The sequence below is a fragment of the Hyaena hyaena genome, unplaced genomic scaffold (genome assembly GCF_003009895.1).
Source record: "Hyaena hyaena isolate Hyena2069 unplaced genomic scaffold, ASM300989v1 scaffold_71, whole genome shotgun sequence".
In the NCBI taxonomy this organism is placed as follows: Eukaryota; Metazoa; Chordata; class Mammalia; order Carnivora; family Hyaenidae; genus Hyaena; species Hyaena hyaena.
This window is the reverse complement of record NW_024080704.1, coordinates 3,663,225-3,685,078: the sequence shown is the minus strand read 5'-3', so window position 1 is coordinate 3,685,078 and position 21,854 is coordinate 3,663,225. Positions and strand designations below refer to the sequence as shown.

At 37.0% G+C, this 21,854-nt stretch overlaps 1 protein-coding gene across 1 annotated transcript in view; it reads right to left on the bottom strand.

Moving 5' to 3' along the window:
* ABCA12 (ATP binding cassette subfamily A member 12) overlaps positions 1–21,854 on the bottom strand; it is a 169,270-nt gene that overhangs the window by 7,167 nt on the left and 140,249 nt on the right. The window contains exons 38-49 of the mRNA XM_039233104.1: positions 20,614–20,701; positions 18,320–18,425; positions 13,996–14,050; positions 13,242–13,419; positions 11,187–11,302; positions 10,027–10,186; positions 8,643–8,896; positions 6,517–6,721; positions 4,078–4,187; positions 3,650–3,791; positions 2,132–2,266; positions 123–226 (exon numbers count right to left, since the gene is read on the bottom strand). Coding sequence (XP_039089035.1) covers positions 123–226; positions 2,132–2,266; positions 3,650–3,791; positions 4,078–4,187; positions 6,517–6,721; positions 8,643–8,896; positions 10,027–10,186; positions 11,187–11,302; positions 13,242–13,419; positions 13,996–14,050; positions 18,320–18,425; positions 20,614–20,701 — 1,653 coding nt within the window. The remainder of the gene's footprint in view (positions 1–122; positions 227–2,131; positions 2,267–3,649; positions 3,792–4,077; positions 4,188–6,516; positions 6,722–8,642; positions 8,897–10,026; positions 10,187–11,186; positions 11,303–13,241; positions 13,420–13,995; positions 14,051–18,319; positions 18,426–20,613; positions 20,702–21,854) is intronic.

The window sequence follows — 21,854 nt, the reverse complement described above, 5'->3', positions numbered from 1 at the left end:
ACATAAAATACTTTATCCAGTTGTGGTAATTCATTATCAATATATATTACATAGGATTACCTCTTCCCGTCTCTCAACCTAAAGGGCTGTCAATGACTTCAATGTTCTCCTGCTCAGTTTACCTGTGAGATGTGAGGATGACGGAACATTTATTCTGCACTTCTTCTGAAATGATCTTCCACAGGTGCCGTTTTGACTTAGGGTCCATCCCAGAGCTCGGCTCATCCTTAATAGAGAGTTACAAGAAAAATTTATCAAATTAATTAATTTTTGATGAGGTTCTTTACATGAATCACTGCGTCTCACTTGCCTAGAAGAGAAATCACTTAGCGAAGTCCTGTGACTAACTTGTTTTATACTTAATAGGCTTCTTTCTGTTGCTGTCAGAAAGCTCAAAATTAATCATTTAAAATTGTCAATCTGTTTTAAAAAGTGTCTCAGTTGAAGCTGACACCCTGTTACTTTACACTTGTCTCGTATTTCTTCGGAAAAAATTCTGCTTCAATTACTGACAAAGCAGAGTTTCTGCATTTAATACTACATTGTCACATGTGTATTTGAAGCTACATCAACAAGATTGCTACCTTGATCCTGAGAGCAGAATTGTGGCATGAGGAATAACGTGGCATGTGTTGCACAGAGAACACAACCTGATTTTCCAGTTAATATGTTTCAGGTATATTATAAATTCTTTGCTATTAATTGAAATTTAATACTCTTTGGGGGGAAATTAAAATAAAATTTGTAGAAATTGTCATGTAGAAAATATAAACTATATTTTAAAATAAATGGTGTTTTGAAAAATTGTTCAGACATAAAATGCGAAATGTAGAAAAATGGATGACCTAAACAAGGAATACTAGATCCTAAGAGATGATTAAATTAACATATTCTAGGTCAAGTTTAGGTAATAATTAAAAAATACAAATTTGGAGTGGAAAGTAATCACACAGGATTATCTGAGGCTTGTCTTTTATAGTAAGAGGTTAAAGAAAGGAAGGAATATTGATTTGGGGAAACAGTAAAGGATGTCTTGTCATTGCTTCTATTTTTGAAGATAATAGCATAGAAGGCAAATGCATATGGCAGAAAATATAATAGCTTTCTCTCATAGCCTGTATTTCACTTCAGCTCATTAATACATAACATTTGCATAACACGTTTAAACATTTTAAAGTACTTTGCATCTATTATCTCACGGGGGTGCCTAAGGATTGTTTTGTTCAATCTAGGGGACACTTGGACACTTAGACAATAAAATTCTGCCATAAGCATCTATTGGCAGGGAGGTAATGCGCTATAAGCTTCTGGTATTATAGAAAGATATGTTGTGTATTCACTCTAGCTGGGCAGTTTAAATGATTTGGTTCTCTGTCTGACTTAACCCCTGGAATAATGTGATGATTTATAACTAACTTAATTTGTATTGCATATGGTTAAAGCTCTTGTGAAGTCTGGAGTTCCTTGAATGAAGGAGATCTTCCAAAATAAGGAAAAGTTCCTTCCTCATAAATAAACACTTTCAATGTTTGGTGTGGCGAGCAGGATGCCACATCACCTCTATCTGTAATTATGTTTCCAGTGATGAATTTAATTTTCCAGCTTTTAACCAAAATATAAATGTGGAATGCATTTCTTACCTCCAAAAAAATTCAAATAAAATAGAAAGGCATATTGTCAATCACATCCCCAACTAGGTAACTCATATTTTTAAGTCACAAGAAAATGAAATTTTAGCACAACACGTTGCCCTAAAATGGGTCTATCCTTTCTAGAAGAAATTGGAAATACATTGGTTCACCTGATGAGTCACTAACAGCTTTCTTCAATAATAGGTAATCAAGTTCACCCATATTTTGTAACTTCACTTACTCATTAGAATATCCTGAATTTGGTTTGGCCATTTCCTCTTCCCCTGACAAGTGTCTCTTTTGAGACACACTGAGCCATAGCTCTTTGCTGATATAAATCCCTTTAATGAGATAGTATATGTAAAGTGTTTTGCAAAATAACCAGCACATTGTGAGACCTCACTAAAGGTTTATGGCAACCATGATAATAAAATGCTGTGCATACTCTTGGACATGTGAATCTAACTATGTAGTCGCCTTTTCCACAATGGTCCTCTTACCAGCAGCAAAATGGAAGGTTTCCCTATCAAGGCCAGGGCGGTGGATAATTTTCTTTTTGTGCCGTAACTGCACAGAGAGGTAGCTCTGTCCTTATAGGGCATCAGGTGAAGTCTCCTAAGGAGTTTATGAACCGTCTGTGGGTGGAAAACAGGAGTTAGAGGAAAAGATGCTTGTGAAAGAAAGTTCTATAATGAAGAAATACATACCTGAAAAAAATTCAAACATTTAAACCCAACGTAGACTTTAATTTTTTTATTTAATATTTTTAAGTTTCTTTCTTTATTTTGAGAGAGACAGAGACAACATGAATGGGGCAGGGGCAGAGAGAGAGGGAGAGAGAGAGTCCCAAGCAGGCTCCACGCTGCCAGCACACAGCCCAATCCAGGGCTCCAACTCATGAAGCCCTGAGATCATGACCTGAGCCGAAACCAAGAGTAGATGCTTAACTGACTGAGCCACCAAGGTGCCCCTATTTTTACTTTTAAAGGCCCACCTACAAATGAAAATTATTTAAAGAGAAAAAACAATTCCGTGGAGGCTCATTTTCAAATGGGATTTTCCTCTCCAAACGTGTGTGTGTTTACAATTGCAGATTGTACTTTTCTGCAGGATTTCTTTATAAAACTTCAAAGAGCTAAAACAGAACATGACCCTTCACAAGGCAGCTTTCTCATTGACTGTCCTTACTGTTCTTTCTTCTTACTAGGGGGGCGAGTTGTCACAAAAGCTTTGGGTCTATTTAAAACTGACCCATTATCAAAACTTTAGCACATTAATTTAGGAATCATGAGTTCCTGAGGCTATTTCTGTTGTTAAACAGCTCTGGTAAATAGCAGAATCCTAGGAGGATTTGCACAGATCCTCAGGGTTGCAGAAATAGAGGAGACTGCCCTAAGCGTTAGCCATTCCATTAAAAAGGCAAATGATTGCAGTGAAGCCCAAGACCATGTTTAAGAAATCAAAATGGAAGCTATTCTATTTTATGTGGGCAGCTTGCATGTTTCAAAACTTACCAAAACACTAAAGGATGTGCAGATGTCAGAGCCTCAGAGCCTCAGGCAAGTGTGATCCTTTACTGGATAGTTCTTAAAAGGTAACTGGGCAGGGGCGCCTGGGTGGCTCTGTCGGTTAAGCGTCTGACTTCTGCTCAGGTCATTATCTCACAGTTCATGGGTTTGAGCCCCGCATCAGGCTCTGCAGACAGCTAGCTCAGAGCCGGGAGCCAGCTTCTGATTCAGTGTCTCCCTCTCACTCTGACCCTCCCCTGCTCACGCTGTCTCTCTCTCTCTCAAAAAAAAAAAAAAAAAAAATTGGAAAAAAAGGTAACTGGCCAAACACAGGTCAAGGGGCCTCTGAAGCTGAGTCATAGGTGTATATATGATACACACAATTAAGCTAAGACTGTCTCAATTGTCACTGAGAAGAGGGAATACCAACTTAGTCTTGAGAGTTGAGGAGCCGGGGAGCTGAAACAATAATGGTTTTCAAATGAACTAGTTTTTCACACTTATACTCACTTCCTTAATATCTTTTTCTGGAATTCCATGTATTCTCGCGTAGAAATACAAATGTTCTTCCACCGATACCAGGTCGTCTAAGGCATCTTCCTGAGGGCAGTATCCAACTAATGAGCTGTGTGAGTGAACATGACCCAAAGATCTGCATCGAGAGAAGCGAAGACACACAGAGGAGTTTCAAAAGCTATCCCCAAAAAGTTGGGAAGCCAGCTCTACGTTGGTCTTGGTGATTGGTGATTCTAATAAAAAGAGGTAAAATAACCCCACCATTGTATCATCCTTAAAGTTTTAAAAATTAGAGAACAAAATAGCTGTTTCTTCCCTAAGGAGGTAATACTAAATCTACAAAATAACGAAGAGTTCATTTTAATTATTTTTTTCATATAATTATGTTGTGCTTGATAAGCTGAAACCATGGTTTTCCATACCCAGTTTTATTTCTGATCAGAATGTTTCCACTTGAAGGAATTACGTCTCCTGTCAGCATCTTGAAGATAGTTGTCTTTCCTGCTCCATTCACCCCAAGAAGGCCAAAGCACTGGTTTGGGGGAGAGAGAGAAAAAAAAGATGTAAATCTTAATCCAAACAAAAGACATGCTACTATTATATCTGTTTCTTCTTTTTCCCTGGGTGAAATGAATTACAAAGAAAAATAAGTCCCTGGAATTATTCATGGATATTGTAGTGTTCTGGCATTTGATAAAATTTTCTCTTTTAAAACAAATGGTTACTTACATACCTTTTTTTTTCCTTTAACCATCGGAATATTTGTAATATATACATAAGACCTGTTTTACATATTATATTATCTGTGTGACATGACAAAACATTCCATAAGTAAGATATGCTAACTTGAAAAAGTAATTATATTTATAGATTTCACATTATTCATACAAAATCACCCTAGTGAATAAGCCACTGAAGCAATAATTTCTTCATGCTGTTGAATAGACTGGATGCATGTGGTTTGCAGCTCTCCTCAAAAAACTAAGGGAAATGCCCTCATTTTCTTTTTCTTTTCAAAGCTGGCTTAATATTTCTTCTAAAAAATGGCAAGAATAAATATGAATGCAGTTCTAGGAACTTGCTTCTTTTTCTTATTAAAAGCAACTTTTTAATATATTTTTATTTTTTGAGAGAGAGAGAGCATGAGCAGAGGAGCGGCAGAGAGAGAAGGAGACAGAGGATCTGAAGCAGGCTCCAGGCTCTACACTGACAGCACAGTCTAATGCAGGACTTGAACCCACAAACCGTGAGATCATGACCTGAGCCAAGTCAGATGTTTAACTGCCCAAGTCAGACGCTTAACCAATTGAAACACCCAGGTGTCCCTAGGACCTCACTTCTGACAATGGATCTCTTCATGCTGACTTTGAAGACTGCTGGGAGCCGCACTGGCCTCACTGGATGTAAGTCACAGCGAGGAAATGACAGTGTTTGCACAGCTCCTGCCATGAGAAACGAAAACTGGTATCTCCTTCTGCTACTACTGGCTCATGTTGGAAATGAGCCTGCAGGTATTGACCAGACCTCACAATATTCCAAATCAGACCAATATTCCCCACACAGATTGCTCATAAGGAAAAGCATATTCCTGCCTTTTCAAAAGAGATTTCAGATGAAAGCACTGTGGATGATTGTCAAAAGGCTCTTCCTATGGGCCTTGCAGATCCAAGACTTACATAATAAAGGGGGCTAAGAACACGAGTTACAATTGAGTCTGGCTCTGAGACAAAGAGCCTAATTTAGAGTTAAGGACAGATATCCACCCCCACCCAATTGTTTCTGCTTGGAGCACTAGCCCCCCAAGGCATTTGTGAGTGACTTATTCTGGCCTTGAGTATGCTGATTGCTCCCTGTGAAGGGACCTATTGAGGAACTTCTTTTGTGATTATGGGAGCAAACATTGGGTTTCCTGAAAGACCTGTTTTTCTTAATACTCCTTAAACAAGCTATTGACCCCTGCTCACAAAGAAGTAACTTCACCCTTTTTACGCTAAAAACATTGTCTTCTATGCTAAAGATACCTTCCTTCCCCATAGGATAAGCATCTAAATCACTTAACTCAATCACTGTTGATAAAGGTTATGCATGAGTCTTCTACAAATCTATCTTCTGGGAAATTCTTACATACCAAAGAAGTTTGTCATCAGAAATCATTGTCTAAGGCAAATGCCACTTCTGTGTCGTCCCCCAAACACTTAATTATAAAATAAAGTTGAGCCCCAGTCAGAGCGGAGATGCCTTCCTGGTGATCAGAAAGAATCTCCGGGGCTCTCTCATCCCTCCCTCACCGACACCGTTCATCCTTCAGGGACCCAGGGACCCAGCCAGAGCCAGCCTCCAACAGAAGACAGCACCCTGCACAGGCTTCTTGACTGAAAGTCCAGCCCAGGGAGGACAGTAGGTAGTGTGGGCAGGGTTTAGGACTAGGTGTGTGGTGAATCTTCCCTGACCAGAGGGAAGACTTAGAGAATAAGTAACATATGGACATGTGTATATTGTATATACAAAATCCATCAAAATATTCGGAGGTTGGGGCACCTGGGTGGCTTAGTCGGTTAAGTGTCCGACTTTCGCTTAGCTCATGATCTCACGGTTCGTGGGTTCGAGCCCCGGCGTCGGGCTCTGTGCTGACTGCCAGCTCAGAGCCTAGAGCCTGTTTCAGTCTGTGACTCCCTCTCTCTCTGACCCTCCCCTGCTCACGCTGTCTCTCTCTCTCTCTCTCCTAGAAATAAATAAAACATTTAAAAAAATATATTCGGAGGTTGACTTCCGTATTTCTAGAAAAAATAGGAAAAGATAAAGATCTTTGTGACTTAACATGCCAATATAAAGGACAGTTAGGAACAGAGCAGTTTCCTCACCTCCCCAGCAGGTATGCCAATGCTGATGTTGTTTACAGCTATAATCTTTTTGTGGATAAGTTGGTAGGTCTTTGTAAGACGATGGAGCTGGACCAGGTCAAATTCACTTGCACCATTCTCCACTCTTAATCTCTCAGCTCGTACATCTTCATCTTCATCTATTGTCTCCATTACAGGAGAAGAAGTAAATTTTCGGAAGAAGAGTCTAAAAAACAGACCCAGTGATTCTGCATCAATTATTTTGAAATGGCAATTTCAACATGTTTTAATGCGTTCTCACCTCACTGAAAGCATGCAATCACACACTAAGCTTGTTTCAAATTTGCTATGTATTATGCTACTTAAATAAGTTAAAAATTAGTATAGATGCTCTTCACCATATTCAGTTTGATATTTGAAAAATAACTTGTGCTTTCCATGCCTAAAATGCTTACAGATCTACTGTTATAACTCAGAATCCTAATTTTAGTAACAAGGACGCCAGTTTGGGTTTGAAAGTTACTTCCTAAAAGTGAGATCAGAGTCATTATGAAGACCCAATACTTATAAGCCCATGATCAATGATCATCTTTTTAAAAAAAAATCATTTTTGTTTCTTCTTTTATCATCAATGACATGAATGTCCCTCTATGTTTTGTTTACTGCGAATGTCTTACCTAGTACGTAGGCAATATATTAAGGTTATCAGCCCTGAAAACATTCTCTAACCCACCTCAGTACCTTCCTAACGTATGCTTAAAGCAAACCAACACAAACAAAATTTAAGAACCCAACAAATCAATTCAGGTCTTCCTCCTAATGTCCCTGTTTCTTTTAATGATACCCCCAGAGACTCCACCTGTGATGTTTTCGTTGAATCTTCCCCATTCCAAAATCTATACATGTAGTCAGTCTCCTAACTGGAAATGCCTTGTAACACCCAGTCATCAATCATGTTCTGTCTATTTCTATTACCATCAGAGGCTTTCACTGTTTCCCCGCTTAAATTCTTCAAGAGCCTAAAGCTGTTCCAGTATCTCTGGCTCTTATATTCTAATCTGCATGACCTCCACAGAATCACACCTCCTAAAGCACCATTTGATCACGTTGCTTTCTGGTCAAAACATTTATTGGACTATTATTTGTTTGTTGAAAAAAGTCCAAATAATCTCTCTAACCAGATATCCAATAGACTCCATAGTCCTCTAGCCACATGCTTGATGTCCTATTATTTCATTGTCTTTATTCTGTGTTCTAATCAAACTGAACTACTCATTTCTCAAATACACCCCAAGATTTTTTTCTCGGTCTTTGCTCTTGTTATTATTTTTATTATTATTAACCTAAGTTTTATTTTTCAATAGGTGATACATGGACATCATGTGTTAAAATGGTACTGAAAAATATATAGTGAGAAGTAAGTTTCCTTCAACTGTATAGAGTTCTCTTCAGCAGGGTACCCATAATTAGAGATAGTCTATGCATATGTATGTATAAATTTTAGTTCTTTTCTAACTCAAATGCTGATATACTTCACATGAAGTTTTGAACTTTGCATTTTTCACTTAATAAATATTAGTAGCAATCCCAAATATTGCATACAGAACTATATCAATCTTTCTAATGACTGCACAGTGTTTTACCTATGAAAAAATGTAAATGTATATAATTTATATAACCAGTCCTTACATGGAGGACATTTAGGCTGCTTTCATTCTTTTGCTATTAAGGATGGTTGCAATGATGGATAACTTTATACACACATAATTCTGCATATGTGTGAGCATGTCTGTAGGGAAAAAAATCCCAGAAATGGAATAGCTGGGTCAACTCAACTCAATTCAAACACTCCATCTTTTGTTAATGTATTTATTTTCTCTCCACCACTGAATCTTAATCTCTTTAAGGCTAACAATTGTGCTTCTTTAATTTTATTCTCTCACTCTACAATAATACTTGCAGACACACAGTGACCTTTGATAACTTTACTGAATGGAATGAGTGGTGAATTATGTTACAATTTTTTAGTTTTTTTTGAGCACATTTCCATTTTACTAATGGAAAGGTTTACACTATTGACCACTTCCTAAATATTTTGAATTGAGTTCTATCATGCATGTCAAACACGATGTTTTCATTTTATTTACCTGAGTTTCTTTATTAGCCATTCATTGATTAAGAGCCGCAACAAAAAGAACATGGTTCCCTGAGAAACCAAAGCCACAAACATGGCACCTAGTTTATCCATCTCAAAGGTTTCACTTGGGTATTCCACTCCATATGCTTTCAAAAAGTCTAGTACTGACTGTTGTTGAGAAAGTTCAATCAAACCATATCCAAAACAGAATTGTGGAAAAATCAGGAAAATACGCTTGAGGGTTTCAGAAATAAGTTCTAAAGTCTGAAATAAGAGAGGAAAAAAATGAAGCTCAGCGTTAGACTTCTGACAAATTGACAAAAATTTAAAACTGATGTGGACAAATGTGATATGGACAAATATTAAAACTTGAGACGTTTATCTAGATTGGTAATTATTTCACACATCTGTTGAATTTACATGTTAATATTTACTATAAACAAAACAGTGGAGATTTATTACTAAAATACAAGCAGAAAAGTATTATCGTTTTCTTGAGATGATCTAAGGCATCAGGCCACACCCTGGAGGCAGAATCGCTTCCAGCCCTGCCTTAGATCCTAGGAATGTAGAAATAGCCAAGGTGCTGGGGTCTGGTGCAGGGTCTTTGTTGTGCCTAAGTAAAAGAGATATTTGGTACAGTTAAGTTTTAGAACCTTAGGTAATTCCTACTTGAAGAGGAGCTAAATGGTGAAGTGAGATGGAAAGACAGACAACCTGTCTCCATGAGGAGCAATGGCTCATTTTCATGTTATTCACACTTGGGCCAGCCACTTGCAACTCATGAATTGTCTTCTTCCTCCTGGAGTGTGCTTGTCTGTCCTCAGTTCACTTCATTTCCTCTCTATTCTTTCCCATTGAATCGCCCAGCACTGTTCGTGCTTCTCTTCTCACTAATTATAATTGTCAGCTCTGAATGGGAAGTGATGCTTACAGTGAAGTAGACTCAATCATGTGATTGAAAGGGAATGAATCAGGTTTGTTCTCTATGAATGGTCACAAAAAAAAAATCTCAACCCATAGTCATACAACTAAGCCATTGTCCTTGTTACTACCATACCATAACAATTTGTTAATGAGTAAGAAGTTCATTGGACCAATAGGTTACATGATTTTTATAGTGTTGTACAATATATTTGATTTCACCTCCACTCATGCCCTTTCGAATGTCAATAGTTTTGACATTGGGTAAATATAATCATATGCATTAACCTACTTGGAACCTAAAAGAATCTTAAAAGGCTGTAGTTTCTCCTCTACCAAACTTAATAGAATTAACTTAAATTCCTCTTTTCTATTTAGAGAATACAAAATATAGAAAATCTTTTCACCTTGAACATGTTGAAACATTTCATACATTTATTGAAGTTTACTAGACTAATAATGGACCTTACCGGATCATTAGGCTTTTCCTTGGAAAGAAAGTATACCACTGACAGGGAAACAATGGAATTGATGCCAAAGAAAAGGTTGATGCAGACATAAGTAATGAAAGCCATTCCTGTTTCATGGAAGAGCCCGGCCAGCAAGTACATCCAAGAAAATGTGGCATACCTGTATGTTAATAACACTAAGGATTACAATTATGCCTTAATCATGATCCTTTAACAAACAAACAGACAAAACCTTTGATAGGGCTCCAAAATGAAAATAAACATTAGGGATGTTATGTTGCTAAGCCTTATAGCTTTTTTATAAAAACATTTTTTTTTTTTTACAAATTCTTTGGATTTTTTAAAGTAACAGTAAGAAGCTTCTCTTCTAAGGAAACTTGGGTAGTTCTATATCATCATAACTACAAATGGATTCCTTCTAGAGATGCTGTCATCCTATCTAGGAGATTTTTTTTTCTCAGAAATAGGAGTTTAATCAATATAAATCTTATAACTTAAAGTTAAAGAAAAGTAATGACATTATTGTAAGCTAGCTAAGCAGATGGAGAAAGCTCAGAAGCTGGATGTCCTGCTTTGAGCAAATACTTGAGCAACCTTTGGGGTAATGACAAAGAACTAGAGGCAATGTAATCCTTCATCTGCTGCACTGCTATGTCAATGGCTACTACTCATGCATTCAGGGCAGAAATAACTGCTGTTCTAAGCACTGATTATATGTGCTACCTGTATGGCCCTAATACCTGTAAATGATATTGTGTGTGTGTTAAACATTTATAAAAATATAAATAAGATATACATGAGGATACATACCTTACAATGTGATATATTACTCATGATTTGTCAATACACAAATCCACACATGTATGCAAATTTTTCTGATCACTCTGAAACATCCAGTTTTATGTTACATGTGTAGATTGTCAATCATGACACTTGGTACCTAGTAAGTAGTCGTTAATGTCAGATATTACTATTAATAATGACAACACTCATTTTCAGAAGTATTGTACTGTACAAACTGTGGACTTGCAACTATAATGTATTGTTAGTCATCACTTATGGCTACGGAGACCCCAAGACAATTGTAAATTAGCTAATGAGGTTTAGGTTCTGTTTGTGCCTCAGAACATTTAATTCTGTTAATTCTTCTTTCAGCTTACCCAAACAGCAGAAGTAGGAGAGATACGGCGCCTAGGTTGTTTTCACTGTAGAAGGCAGGTAACTTGAAAATTGCAATTACACCAATTGAAAATGCTACAGGCACCAAGTAGAAGACCTGTGGGAATATGTAAAACAATGCTTAATATATGGTAAATATTTGGGGCTCCGGGGTGGCTCAGTCAGTTAAGCATTGGACTTTGGCTCAGGTCATGATCTTATGGTTCATGGGCTTGAGCCTCACGTTGGGCTCTGTACTGATAGCTCAGAGCCTAGAGCCCACTTTAGATTCTCTGTCTCTGTCTCTCTCTGCCCCTCTCCTGCTCACACTCTGTTTCTCTCTCTCTCAAAATGTTTTAAATGAACATTTAAAAGAATTTTAAAAAATACGGCAACTATTTTTCCCAAAACATCAATAGCCCATATAGTTAAAACTATAACAAGTTGACCTTGAAATATGTGAAGGAATGAATTTTTATTTATGTTCCCGTTGCTTGCAAGTTCAGCTTATTTTATACTGATTTCACTCTAGATTTGTCTCCTGTAATATGAGGTCAAGCCAGTTCCTATCTTTATAAATGTACACGGAGTCCCTGGTGTTCCTGCCTCCAGGCTCAGAGACGGGATCATTCGGTGATAGAGGTTCAGTAAGGAAGATAAGATAGTCAGGTATCTTGGTATTAGACGCAGTCTTCAAAGTATTGATTTCATTTTGAATGCTGGAACTCTCTCAGGTGGCTGATTTCTAAGTCCTGGTTATCAGTGTGAGCCACTCAGTGTAAAACAGTGGGGTGGCAGGTTCCACACATTCTTGGAATCACAGTACATGAGCAAAGAACTCAGTGTTTTACTGGCAAACAGAAAAATAAAATGCTGTGCAGGTTGCAGCAAGATGCACACTTTGAAAGAGATGGTAATTTAATTTGGAGAGGAGGGGAATCTCCTAAATTGGAATGAGAACCAGATATATGACAACATATCTGAGTTGTAAGTAGCCCTTTGCAGAAGTATGTACTTTAAGCTTTCTTAACATAAAACTCCTATTAAGTCCAGAGGAGTCATTACCATTCTTTTAGATTTGACTTCTTCAACAAAGGCATTTCAGACCTCACTGCATACATTAACAAAGTGGATGTGTAGTTAATTACTCTCCAGCTCTTCAAGCCAACGATCTATACAGCAACTCAGACAATTCTGCCATAATTACCAGGCAACTGCATACCACATCCTGGGCTTTTGGCCAATACCGGTGCACTTGGAGTCAAGAAAAACCATCTGAATTTGGGGACTATTTTATGCAAATGAGAGAGCTGTCAATTAAATTCATCCTTTATTGCCCCTACTAGTCGTATCTAATGTGTCATTCATCAGGGACTGCTACTTCAAGGTTTTTACTATTAGTTGACTAAATTTTTATAAGCTCGATTATTTGGTACCATTGGGCAAGGCTATTTTGCTAATTTCTCTTTTCCTACAATAGAGGCTCTCAAACCTTATTATGCATAAAATAACTCGTAGGATTTTGTTAAAAATGTGTATCCTCTTGGCTCCATCCCCAAGATGGAGAACCAGTAGGTCTGGAGTGGAGCCAGGAATCTGCATTTTAATAAATGTCCTGGGGAATCTGATATAGTTGGGTCTTCAGACCACAGAGATGACCTCTAACTATTCCTCTATCTGACTATAAGTCTGAGGCAAATTATTTTTTATTTCTTTTTTTTTAATGTTTATTTATTTTTCAGAGACAGAGAGAGAGACAGAGCATGGGCAGGGGAGGGGCAGAGAGACAGGGAGACACACGTTCTGAAGCAGGCTCCAGGCTCAGAGCTGTCCTCACAGAGCCCGACGCGGGGCTTGAACTTACGAATCGTGAGATCATGACCTGCACCGGAGTCAGATACTCAACCGACTGAGCCACCTAGACACTATCAAATTATTTTTTTCTTAATTTACTGATTTGTGGTAATAATTTGAACAAGGTAGGCATGAATAAATGCTGAATATAAAACCGGTATCTTCTACCCCAACCAATTCTGTCTTTCTTGCAAGTTACTCACCATGTCATAAATGAAGTTTGTTGCCCAGTAGCATGTCACACCAATGCCTGAAATGTGCTGCAGCTGCTTGGCTTTGGTCTGATGCTCCCTTACAACATAGGTGACAAAGCTGGCGGTGGTGACAGAGTAGCCCATCAGGATGGAGAGTGCCACTAAAATATCGATTAAGCTGCTCATTCTGTAGTGAGCAATAGGGAGAGGAAAACATACATAAGTTTTTAGAACTCTTTTCCCCTCAGAAAGATTCATGACTAAAACCATCAACAAAACAGTATAAGACTTGGCTGTGACACAAATAAGTCTTCCTGCAAGGCAGCCAGATAATATCTTCTACATGACTTGGCTATGACCCTGGATAAATATAGCTCTAGTGCATCTGAATTGACTAGGGATATTTGATCAAAAAAAATATATACCTCGGTCTCTAAGGGTTACTGGGTGTATGCAAGAATATATAGTTCTTGAGCACAGAAATAGTACTTAAATGCTATGCAGGGAAATTGAAATGATGAAGCACTTATGCACTTGACTTATAAAAGCAGCAGATTCTGACGCTACAGCCAGCAAGCTCACTTGGCAACCCCACTGCACAGACTTTCAGAAACTTCCTTTCATCCCAGTCAGTGACTTATATTAACAGCTCTTCTAGATTGACATTCATTCAGATACAACTGTGATTTCCAATTACAGTACTTTATACAGAGGCTTCACTGTGCCAAGGAGTAATGTAGTCTTGCCAGATATTTCCACTTACGTGGCTTGTTCTTGGTCTTGCACTCCTGGATAAGGATGACTGTACATGATGATGCCTTAAAGAAGAGACAGTTCTTTTCATTAGTAGATATTCAGTTACTCAGAAATACCAATTTTGGCATGAATAATATATAATACTTTCCTCCTTACGCTATAATTTTACTTTGGGGATAATATTTTTAAAAAATTTTAATGTTTATTTATTTTTGAGAGACAGAGCATGAGTGGGAAAGGGGCAGAAAGAGGGAGACACAGAATCTGAAGCAGGCTCCAGGATCTGAGCTGTCAGCACAGAGCCCAACGTGAGGCTTGAAACCACAAGCTGTGAGATCATGAGCTGAGCTGAAGTCAGATGCTTAACCGACTGAGCCACCCAGGCACCCCCTTTGGGGACAGTGCTTTAAAGGAAAATTATCCCTCCTCTCAATCTCATCAATGCCACACAATAGGTGGCATTCACGTAAAAATTTAAAAGATGTTTTTCCCACTGTTTATGGAATTTTGGGGGAAGGGACAAGAATGTCCATTTCTTATATATGGCATTTCCCTTATTACATTTTTGTTTTTTGTTTCTTCTCCCCATCTAATCATGCACATTTGTATTTCAGCAGCACTTACTACATTGGTGTTTTAGACCAACTATATGAGGATCTCCTAAAGAACACTGACCATCCTAATCCCTCTTTATTATGCTATCAGCCAGGTTGGGAAAACACTGTAGGCTGAGAATATCCCTCCTCCTTCACTACTTCCAAGATGTCTATTTTTCTAGAACTTTATCTACCAGGGTAAGTCTTGGGAGCTTCAGCTATCTCTGAGGGATTTTCACTGAGACATAAAGATTCAAGAGAATTCAGAGAAACTAACTGGCTCCAGGAAAGTAGTCACTTAATTCCAATACAGTTCTAAATGATTGGGGTCTCCCATAGTCAGTTATAGTTTCTGAATTAGAAACAATATTCTTTTCTCCCCTTATCAGAGGATAATGATTAGTCATAACCAAAATGGGCTGGCAAAAGTTTCCCAAGAGTCCACAGTCTTGGGAAAGGCAAAGTCTATACTGTCTGAGTAACTTGAAAAAGAATGGGAGAGGATGGCAGTGATGCTATCTCTTAAATATTTGTTTTCATAGAGTCAGAAGCTGAGTGAGAACTTTCTCACTTATTGCTCATGTAGTATATGGTTATTATATCAGGATATTGAGACGCTTTCACAGCATCCAAATATAAATTATTATAAAGTTATATTCCTTCCATTAACCTAAATTTATAATTTTTGTTGAGTAAAATGTAACATATTTGAGACTGAATTCTGCAATTGTTACATGTTAAAGAGAAAAATATATAATTAAAGCAAAACAAAGAAACTAACAACAATAATCAATTTGGCCTATAACTTTAATCACATCATTGGGGGAATGCACTTTTCTTATCTTTTGTGTAAATTAACGGTCTCTCTTTTTACTGAGATTTAGTTTTCCTTGGGGCCCTACTTAAACCTTATTGTTGAATAATAATATAAGCAGGGGAAAAACATTTCTTTTATTTCTGACTTGTATTTCAGAATCAAGGATTACTTTATTTCACCAGGGAAATCTCTGCAAATGCATTCACTCCACTATGAAAAAATGTTGCCCAACCGAGTGTTTCAGACATATTTTTAGCAGAAAGATCAAGTAAATGCATTAGGGTTAGGGTTCTACAGTATCCAGCATAATGTCTTGACTATAGTAATTAGTCAATGAACACTAGTTAAATCATATTGAATCTTAAAATTTCAATTATTTTCCCCATATGTAATATATATTAAAAATAGCATATTATCTGTTTCTGTTGCCTCTATAGTTGTAAACCTAAAATGAGGTGCTTCCTATTGACAATTCCTACTAATGCAATAAAGGGTCGGAACAAACTGGAGGGTAGAGGGAATAATATGTCCATATGTTTGGAAAAGAGCCTCATTGTATAACATTTGTTAGGGAAAACAAGCAAACCTATTTTGTTTGAGAAGAAAACAGAATTTTCATGTTAAATTAACCACTAGAGGGAACCACATGAAAATTATAGCTATTGACATAGCAAAGGAAAACTAATTAAAAGATTTTTACTAGCATGTTAGAATTCAAAGAAAATCAGTTTTACAGCTAAAGTAAAATACCAATTCATGCGGAATTCAACAAACATGGCTTAAAACAGCTACTGTCGTAGGGGGAGAGAGGTGGCAGGAGAGTAGTTGAGCTCATTTTTAAAGACAATACTACCATGGGAGACCCCATATGTACATTACAAAACAATGAAAGTATTTTAGGGTAACATGATTTCTTTTCTAAAGAAAATCAAACTCCTTCCAGAGAGGGTGGAAAGCTACCACTTTCATGAGAATATATAAGAAAAGTTAAGGGGTGCTTGGGTGGCTCAGTCAATTGAGTGTCTGACTTATGGATCTGAGCTCCGCAGCAGGCTCGGTGCCGACAGCTCAGAGCCTGGAGCTTGCTTCAGAGTCTGTGTTTCGCTCTCTCTGCCCCTACCCACCCCCCTCATTCTCTCAATCTCTCTCTTTAAAAATAAATATTAAAAAAAGAGAAAAGTTAAAAAAAAGGCACACTACTATTAATTGCTACAAAACTCATAAGCCTTATTTTTAAACCTAAAAAGTAAATTTCCTTTTAAGGTCAATATAAAGTTTTTGCTCCAGAATTCTAATTCTTTAAGCTCTGTAACTTAAAAAAATGCAGTGGTAGGAGCCACAACAAGCCTGTTAGAATCCAGAGTGATTCAGATTGCTTCAGTCTTGGTAAAGAATACTACTAATAAATGGAACCTGAATACAGGCTTTAAAAGCTGACTCTTCAAAAGTGGCATTGGTCTGTTTTTCTCACCTACCTACCTTTGCTACATTTCCTTCTAGTCATTTGTATAGTTCTTCTGCTTTCATTATCCATCACAGAAACAAATATCTTTTGTTCTGATGAAGACATCCTACCAAAAGTCATACTCAATAGTATTTCAAACCAGGTTAAACAAAACTGATCTGGCCATTTAATTAATTAATTCTCTTTCACATTTTTATTTAAATTCTAGTTAGTTAACATACAGTACAATATTGATTTCAGGAGTAGAATTCAGTGATTCATCAGGTACATACAATACCCAGTGCTTATTGTCAGTAAACTCCTTAACACCTACCATTTAATTTAATTTGCCACTTTTGAATATGCCCTTTAATGGTGCCTTGCATCTAAGGACTATCTTTCAGTCTTGCTACTTTCTTCATGGTTCCTCCTGCTAGGAAAATGCCACAACAGGTGGGAAAAGAATGCTGTTCTCTCTAAAGTGAAGACTGAGTCTTTTGCTAGAATGAGTATTTGATTCTATAATTCACTTCTACAATCATCAGAACACCGAACACACATTGTTATGCCCAACAGGAAGGAGATGAAAGAAAAACACGTTGCAATTTCTAAAAGATGTATTCTGTCTTTTTTCCCATTTATTAGGCTATATGTTAGCCTATTTATTAGGCTATGGACTCAGTTGTGGCTAACAAATATGTCACTCATTTATTTCCATCATCATTATTATTTTTTTTTTTAGGATCAGTAAAGAAAGATAATTTGGGCAAGGCTTAATATAATTAAATAATTTAATGGACAATAATTGGATTAGAAAAAATAAATTAGTCTTTTTAAAATCCCAAACCCAGTTCTGAAAACTATGTGGATGCCTCTTGGGAAATCTAACTGCAGTAGATCTAGCTGAGTCCCGAGAAGTATTAGAAAAATAAAGAGGCAGGAGTCAGACAGACTTGGGTTCAAATTCCATTTCTGGGCTCCATAAAATAATAGTAAGGAACAATAATATTCATCCTGAAAGGCTGTGTATAAGGATTAGCAATTTATCATATAAAGCACATATTTTATGGTAAACGTTCAATTAATGGTTAGGTGTAGGATTTTTTAGTTTAAAAGTTTTAACTTCATGTTTAGATTTATTAACATTAATTATTTTTAATTTCTTATCCTATATACAAGTAAATAGTAATAAAATGTTTTCCTGTGAGTTACAGCTACTACATGTAAGACCAGAAATAAGCATGAAGTAAGCTTTATTATCCTGATTTGATAAATGAGGAAACTAAATTAACCCAAAGTTAAGGAAATTATCTAGAATGTTCCATCTGGTGGTAGTTACTAATTTTAGACTCCTTTTAAAGATCTGTGATTTAGATACCATAAAGTACCTGGAGGAAATGAAATCTAACATGCATTTTTATATGGAGAGAGGCAAAAGCTGCAATACAAGAAGCTTCTGTGTAAGTAACTTTACCGTGTCGGGCAGCATCATATTTTGACATGTTAACTCGCAGGAGGAAATTATTCAAGCTGTTGAGGTAAGCTGGAAGTGAGTGATAGCCTTCTGGATCATACCATACCTGTTAAATTCCAAAAAGGGAAGCAAGATCAGTATGATGTTCAAATAAATTAGGCTGCCTTTACATCTGACAGTCCACAGAACTTATATTTAAAATAAGAGCACCAATTTCCCAATAACTTATTTTATCTTGGGAGATTAGAACCATTCCCCAGAGTGTTGACCACAGACCTCTGCATTTCCAATTTAGAGATGGACAGAGATTGAGAAAGTTTTTTTTTTCCTGCATGATAGCACCACATTATTAGTTATTCTGTACCTTCTCCATAGGCAAAGCTTGAAATAAACTGAAGAAATCGTTATTATCTCCATCTCTGTGGCTGGTCTGTAGTGATTCTGGGACTAGAGCTAAGGCATCCTCAATAATAACAATCATAATAATATAAAATAACATCTAGGTCAGGATGTAGAAAGAAATTAAATATAAACATTATGTCCTTAGCAACAAGAATGATAACCTTGAAATTCCCACACTAACTTTCCATTCTTAGTTGTAACCCACAGGGAGGTGAGTTACTTTGCCTTCTATGTCAAAAACAGAGGGATATAAAACACTGGTGTGCCTCAATTCAAGAGACCCAGCTGACATTCTAAAATTAGAAATCTAACTTAGAGAGAAATAAATTATATACTATTAGAACTCTTTGTTTAAGTAAAAATGTTTATTCTGTGTATGGAGAGAAGAAGAAAAGGAACAAATGGCAGGGAGGGAGCATTCAAAGCTCCAACAGTACTCTCTACTTTCTATATGACCTTATGAAAATTGGCTAAAATAGGCCCCATCATATCTATCTCATAGCAATGTTGTGAGGATGTAATCAGGTAGTTTGTGTACCAGATGATACTAGCGCTTGGCTTATCACAGTTATTAAATAATATTAGTTTCTCCACCTCCCCCAAGTCTATATATATTTCTTACTACCAAATGAGAAATATGTAAAGGACAATTTAGAATTCCTAAGACTCTAGCTTGTTTCAAAGCACAGATATGATATAGATAATAATAATAATAGTAATAATAAAATCTACAGGATTATTTGTCTCCATCATATTCTGTTAAGTTTCCATGCTCTTTAAGAAACAAAGATAGGGGCGCCTGGGTGGCTCAGTCGGTTTAACATCCGACTTCAGCTTGGGTCATGATCTCACAGTTCATGAGTTTGAGCCTCGCATTGGGCTCTGTGCTGGCAGCTCAGAGCCTGGAGCCTGCTTCGGATTCTGTGTCTCCCTCTCTCTCTCTGCCTCTCCAAGCTCACACTCTGTCTCTCAATAACAAATAACATTAAAAAAAAAGAAACAAGGATAAACACATATAATACATATGTAAAGAAAAACACATAAAACATTAATGTTCAGTTCAGCAAAAAATTATGAAAGGAGTACACCTCTTGAACTATCACTCAGGTTAAAAGACAAAAATTGAGGACATCTGGGTGGCTCAGTTGGCTAAGCTTCTGACTTTGGCTCAGGTCATGATCTCATGGTTTGTGAGTTTGACCCCACATTGGGCTCTGCAATGATTGTGCCTCGGATTCTCTTTCTCTCTCTCAAAATAAACTTAACAAATATTTGAAAAGAAGAAACAAAAATTGCCAGTATCCAGAACATCTCCGGGATTCTGTGTTTTTCAAAATCACAATAGTCACCCTAAAGAATATGGTTGAGTTTTGCCTACTCTTCTTAAATTTTTTTTTTAATGTTTATTTTTGAGAGAGACAAAGAGACAGATTGGGAGTAGGGGTGGGGCAGAGAGAGAGGGAGACACAGAATCCGAAGCAGGCTCCAGGCTCTGAGCTGTCAGCACAGAGCCCAGTGTGGGGCTCCAACTCGTGAACCTTAAGATCATGACCTGAGCCAAAGTTGAAGACTTAACCGACTGAGTCAGCCAGGCACCCCCTGAAAGTATTATTGAATGACACAACAATCCATTTATTCTAACGTATATGGACATTTGGGGTTCTGTGTTTGGCTAATATAAGAAACATTTTATGTTAAGTTTTTGTATATGCATCCCTGTATTTACTTGGGTAAATACACAGGACTGGAACCCCAGTGTTATGGGGAAAGCATTATGACAAACGCTTCTCAAATTGATTGCACTTGTGTTTTTTTACTTCATCAAAATGCTTGAGTATTTCAAGTTCACATTCTCATTTGTATGACATCCCAGAGGGAAGGTCATAATTTACCTTAGCAAGTGTTCTATTGGCAGGAACTGCTGTTATATCAAAACGAAGGTCATTAGTCAAAGGCAACCCAAAACTCCAACCTCCATACCTATATATAAGAATAACAAAACTTATATTTGTTTTAATGGAGAAAACATTCATAAATGGATCTAAAATGTTTAACTAAAGGCTCAATGTTCTCTTTCCATGAGGAATACATTTATAGTATGAAATAAATACTGCCCGACAAATATTTTACTTTTTTATTGATTTCTTTTATAATGTTTTAATACTATAACTAGAAGCAAAAATTCATTTTAAGTAAATGGAAATATGGACTAATCATTCTGAAAATAAGTGATATATATAATCTAACCAATTCTGCCAACTTAACTGGATCATGCACCATCTCGAAAATTATAGTGTTTTTGCCCTTAAAATTCCTTTTCAAAGAAGTAATTTAATACTAAAGTGATGTGAGATCAGTTCTCATCTTTTTTTTTTTTTTAATTTCTAGGAGAGAGAGAGAGAGAGAGAGAGAGCCACTGGGTGGCTCAGTCGGTTAAGCGTCCTACTTCAGCTCAGGTCATGATCTCACGGTTCGTGGGTTCGAGCCCTGCATGGGGCTCTGTGCTCACAGCTAGCTCAGAGCCTGGAGCCTCCTTCAGATTCTGTATCTCCCTCTCTCTGACCCTCCCCTGCTCACGCTATCTCTTTCTCTCTCTCTCTCTCAGAAATAAATAATAAAAAAAAGAAAGGCTCCATTCCTTTTATTCTCCAAACTCCCCCCCCCACCCCTACCCCCCACCTCCAGTTTGTCCCCTGCTGCTATACTTTTTCTCTTCTGGGATATTTGAAGTTAAATTGTGCCTATATAATTGCCTGGTACTTGTCAGTTCATAGTCTCTTGAAAATAAAAAGTGGACTTAAAAAAATGCAGTAATTTTAAGAATGGATCAGTTTGAATGTCCCAAATTAGGGTTGAGTTAAATAAATAATGGTATAGTCACACTAGACTAATCTTCTTGTGACTATCAACCTAAATGTGATGCCACAGAGCTATAGTTTCGACACAGACAGATCAGTTTATTTTTTTTAAAGTAGGTTTTAGAAATGTTTGTTTATAATAAACTTCATTTTGTTGAAAATACTGGTATCTGTGTCTAAAAAATTTCTGAAGGATATACAATCAATAGTGATTATATGGATAGAGAGAGATTCCTTTTTCTTTCTGCTTATATGTAGTTTCTAATTATTTTATG